Here is a 5,230-nt window from a genome sequence, read left to right on the forward strand (position 1 = left end):
GGACCATTTGTATAATGGGATGAGCATGTTATTATGTTCGGTGGGTTGGACCCATTATTATACATGTTGGGCTGGGCTCATTGTCATGTATGTTGGACTAGGGTCATTATGTATGTTGGGCTAGGCTCATTTAGTTATATGGTGGGTGGGCCCATTTATATGGTATGTGGTATTTTAGGGGAACTCACTAAACTTTGTGTTTACGGTTTATGTTTAAAATGTTTTCAGGTACTTCTTCTTTCAAAATGAAGAGTATGGCTTGATTGCACTGCATCCCTGGAGATTTATTCTGCAATAATTGTTTACGATTTTATTATTGATGTTTTGAGAATACTTTTATTTTGGTCGTCTTTGTAACAATGAATGAATGATTTTGATTTATTTAAAATAAATTTATATTCAATATTTTTGGGACGTTACAGATAAATATATAAATATGTTTTTAAGAGCAATTATGTAGATTGATTAAAAAACTCAATAGCTTTTTCTTAAAGATTATATTAAATAGCTTTTAGATTTGAATCATTTTGATTAAACTAAAAGTTCAACATTCGTACGTCCAAACGAAACTCTTTTTTTTTAGTTCGAGTTTTTTTTATTAAAAATTAAAAGCTAGAAACTATAAAATACTCCCTTTAAAAAAATTATCCGCATTAACAATATACTTTAGAGAAATTGCAATCCTACAGACCTTCTTTTTAACTATTAAAATTTTCTCTTTATTTATATAATTAATTTGATATAACTCAAATTGTGGTCTCAATCACAAACAAATGAGTCGAACTAAGAATGACTATGGCTATAAATGGAATGTAAAAGAATAGAACAAGTGTCCCAAGGAAATATGCACAAGAATAGGGTTAGAGGGCATGCCATTTCCAAGTGAAATCTTCAAATCTCATGATCCGATCGTTCGACTTCATGCTAACACCTTTCTCTCTTGTCCACATAACACATAGTTGCAGACGCTAACACAATTTTCACTAGTAACATTACACAGACCAGACCTAAAAGACCAATCAGTAGCAATAACGAAGATTAGGTATGGAAGATAAGGCTGCAGATACAATGTTGACAGTAGCTGATAAGGCTCCGGTTACCTCCGAGAGAAAGATTCGGTCAGACCTCGACAACAACCTCCCTAAGCCATGTATGTATGTTACTGCATGTGTGAAAAAATAATCGATATCTTGAAAATATTTTGGGATGTGACTTTTTTTTTATGTTTTGGGTACTTTCAGACATGGCACGAGCAGTGACTGCCCCTGATACCGATCATCCGAATGGAACATCGGGACACAAACATAACAACATGTCTGTTCTTCAGCAACACGTAGCGTTCTTTGACCAAGATAACAACGGGATCATCTTTCCATGGGAGACTTTTAAAGGCAAGCTTTATATATGATCTGTTCAGCTGTATATGATCACTTTACATGATCTCATAATTAACACGAGTTTTTAAATTATACAGGGTGTCGAGACCTTGGATTCAACGCGCTCGCTTCATTTTTATTCATGGTATTAATCCATATGGCTATGAGTTACGTCACTTTGCCTGTAAGTTGCTAATCCATAAAATTGGTGCTATTTCACCTTTTTGGGTCAATTTCTTTACTTTTCATGTTCACTTTTGACGTAGACTATATGATACAATGATCCCAAGAACTTATTATAGGTGGAAAATGATATGATGTTCCATTTCAGTATGAGAAAAGTTCAAAACTCTGACAAAATCCACTACAGTTCTAAAATTGGGAACGCGCTCTTTTGACCTCAAAAATGTCAAACTTTCTGTTTCAGTAATGAGTACTGTATATACTTACAAGACCCTTAAATTGATCACCCATTAATCGACCACTAATCGAACCTTGTGGCCTAAAATTGTACTTTTTTGATGAGCGTTTTCTGATATCAAACTATTAATTTCTTGACAAGAACAAGTAGGTCTTATGAACATATATGGTGATTAATTTTAAGCGACGATTTTGCATTGCTGTGTTCTAATTGGATTAATTGTGTACATGTGGATGTTGTGGTAGACTTGGTTGCCATCACCTTTCTTCCCCATTTACATAGAAAACATACACAGGGCGAAGCATGGAAGTGATTCCGCGACTTATGACACCGAAGGAAGGTTAGGAAATTAAGTTGGTCTTAATTGGTCTTGGTAGGCATTCAATTCTAATTAATTAATTAATTTCGTTTGTGATTATTGCTGTGGCATGCAGGTTTATTCCAGCCAATCTTGAGAACATTTTCAGCAAATACGCTCGCACAGTTCCTAATAAACTCACATTCAAGGAGCTTTGGCATATGACTGATGCCACTCGCAACGCCTTTGATTTCTTTGGCTGGTAATTTTTAGTGATCACTTTTAGGGTTATTTTCATCAATAGCGATAATGAGGAGGGCAAAGACGAAACATTATTTGAGATCTAGTAGTCTTTGTGACTTTGTCCTTGATTATGTGGAAGATCTATTAGTAGTAACGACATGCATGTTTTGTAACGATGTATATATAGGACTGCAAGCAAGTTGGAATGGGGAGCTCTTTATGTGCTTGCAAAGGACTCAGAGGGCTTCCTATCAAAAGATTCAGTAAGGCGTTGCTTCGATGGAAGTTTGTTCGAGCATTGTGCCAAGAAGCAAAAGAGCGATCCAAGTAAGATGGGATGATCGTTATTAATTATATGTATGGGCATCGACCTAGCGAACTATGTTACTAACTTTTGTATTCGCAAGATACTCATAGTACGATTCCTTTGGACATTAGATTAATTAGATGTTATTTTAATAGGTTTATGGGTTAATTAATGACATTTTGAGCCATGAGCATTAGAAAATCGTTTTTTTTATTTATTGTCGTCGTCTAATTAAAAGGGTTAACACTACTCGATTGGTTCGAGGTCGATTGCTGCTAACAATTTAAAAAAAAAAAAAAATTAAAACTGATTCCACTATCAAAATCTTAATTAATGCGCAAGCAAGACAAACAAATTTAATACGGCCGCAAACGTAGAACATCAAGAATTTTTTAAAACGTCGACATAAAAATTAAAAAAAATCCTGCCTAGCTAGGGACAACTTTAGAGATATATGATGGCGACTGAAATTAAATATTAGAATTGTCAAGTGTTACAATCATTCAATCCTTTCTATTTCAGTAGGCCATAGTTCATGATCTCATTACGACGTGCATTGGTAATAAAAGCGTCAAAATATTTATAAACAAATACAAACAAAATTACTTTTAGTCATGAGATTCGTTTAACACTACAACTATATACAAAAAACATGGTAATTTATTACTGCAACTATGCAAACCTCCTCGTCTCACACCACTGTCTCGTTCAGATTAGCAGCAGCTGCAATGGCAGCAGCTACTCCGGTGGGATGCGCTGTTAAATTAGGGTTGTTCCTCCTCTCTGCACTCAACACACCCTCCGCATCTTCCCTCGTAGCCACTTTATCCGCCGGTAGCTTCACCGTTGCATCCTGTTTATTAAGTATAGTTTCCCGACGTAATAATTAAATATATATAGATGACGAATCAAAAACAAGATTAACTAATTTCATATTTTTTGTGCAAGAATACTTACTGTAAGAACTTCGCTAAGTCTGACTTTATCTTCTTCGCGAGTTGATGCGTTCAAAGTGGCAGCTGATTGAGCTTGAGCTGCAAGTCCGCCGGGGATCACCAGGTTGCTGCCAGTAGCCCTCACTTCCGCCGCTTGAATTGCCGCAGCATCACTCCGCTCCACCGGTTTGTTCCCGGTTGTCCTTGATGCAGCTTCAAGTGCTTCTCCGATCGTAATAAAACCTTGCTGATGCAAATCTCCAACCCCACCTTCCTGCTGGAGTATCGGTGTTGCCTTCACATACCGCCGCACCACCTGCCGGAAAATTGACAAACGGACTCATAAGTTCACAACGACGTCAGATATAATAATATTTTCAATCAAGTGAGATCCAGACCTCTCCCGCAATTGTTTCAGTGACAACACGGGCACCGGGAACCTCGGTGGCTGTAACAGCAACTCCTTGATCACCGGTGACGGTGAGATCATCATGACTGACCAACCCTGCTCTCTCGTTGATTGTAGCCGCAGCCTGCATGGCGGCGGCGGTTCCACCCTTCTGGGTTTGTCCAAATACCGTCGTCTCAGCTGCTTGCATCATGGCGGCATCTTGTGGCGCCACCGGTTTGTCAGCTAGTTTGCCGGAAACTTGAAATACATCCCCATATTTTATAGGTTCTTTTTGCTGCCTTTGCACTTCCTGAGGTCGTTCTGGTTGATCCTGACTCATCTTCGCGGTTACCAATCTGTGTCTCCGAGTTGCTCCACCACTGTTGGTCGCCGGTGTTTATATACGCTGGCGTCAATAGGGTCTTCGGTAGACGCGTATAAAGTGGACCAGGAGACACGTGTTGTACGAAGAAGGTGAGCGTGGCAGCTCGATAAACAAGGGTGCCACCAAACGCAAATACTCATTTGTTTTTAGCACGGGTGGCATTTTAAAGGGGGTTCGAAACAAATAAAAAAAAAACGTATCTTTTTATTATTTTATTATTAAAAAATGGTGACACGAAACTCAAATATTCTGTTTGATAATCTAATTCGGTTTGAATAAATATCTGTCGACCGAAACTCAAGATGAAATAATTTACGAGAAGAAAAATGTAAGGGACGATTGTGATTTTGTAGACCAAAATATTCTAAATAAATAATAGGGTTTTTTTTATTTTTTTTTATTTTTCTTTTGTAATTTGTCATATTCTTATTTAATTTGTTAAATTTCATTTTATGGTTATTTTGAATTATATATTTTTTTTTCTACATATCATTTTATGAGTATTTTTCTATTTAATTAAATTTTATATAATATTTTAATGTAATAATTTGAATAAATATAGCAATAGATAGATATTTATTTCACTAATAAACTTACATTTTAATTTCAAAAGTCCTAAAATTAAAGCTCAATAGTTTTTTTTGTTTTAATTTAAAAGATACAAAACATTTACATTATAATAAATCATTATTTTTTCTTATTTTCTTATAAATTCAAAGTTCTCAGATATTTTGACATTTATATTTAATTTGTTTTTTAAAATTAACTCATGTAATACATGGGTCTCATAACTAGTGAGAAAATATATATATATATATATATATATATATATATATATATATATATATATATATATATATATATCAATCGATAA

General features: G+C 35.4%; 2 protein-coding genes across 2 annotated transcripts; one reads left to right on the plus strand and one right to left on the minus strand.

The window, feature by feature from the left end:
* The first annotated feature begins 852 nt into the window (after positions 1–852).
* LOC145068787 (peroxygenase-like) lies at positions 853–2,830 on the plus strand. Its single transcript, XM_079015783.1, has 6 exons — positions 853–1,150; positions 1,242–1,391; positions 1,475–1,560; positions 2,043–2,137; positions 2,232–2,357; positions 2,526–2,830. The coding sequence occupies exons 1-6, from the start codon at positions 1,045–1,047 to the stop codon at positions 2,677–2,679; spliced, it is 717 nt and encodes a 238-aa protein (XP_078871909.1). The 5' UTR covers positions 853–1,044; the 3' UTR covers positions 2,680–2,830.
* A 273-nt stretch (positions 2,831–3,103) lies between these two features.
* LOC145071201 (late embryogenesis abundant protein D-34-like) lies at positions 3,104–4,504 on the minus strand. Its single transcript, XM_079018125.1, has 3 exons — positions 3,979–4,504; positions 3,603–3,896; positions 3,104–3,498 (listed from the first exon to the last, which is right to left on the minus strand). The coding sequence occupies exons 1-3, from the start codon at positions 4,309–4,311 to the stop codon at positions 3,337–3,339; spliced, it is 789 nt and encodes a 262-aa protein (XP_078874251.1). The 5' UTR covers positions 4,312–4,504; the 3' UTR covers positions 3,104–3,336.
* Between the last annotated feature and the right edge of the window lie 726 nt (positions 4,505–5,230).

This window comes from Lactuca serriola, chromosome 8 (assembly GCF_051521515.1).
Source record: "Lactuca serriola cultivar US96UC23 chromosome 8, Lser_US96UC23_V15, whole genome shotgun sequence".
Lineage (NCBI taxonomy): Eukaryota > Viridiplantae > Streptophyta > Magnoliopsida > Asterales > Asteraceae > Lactuca > Lactuca serriola.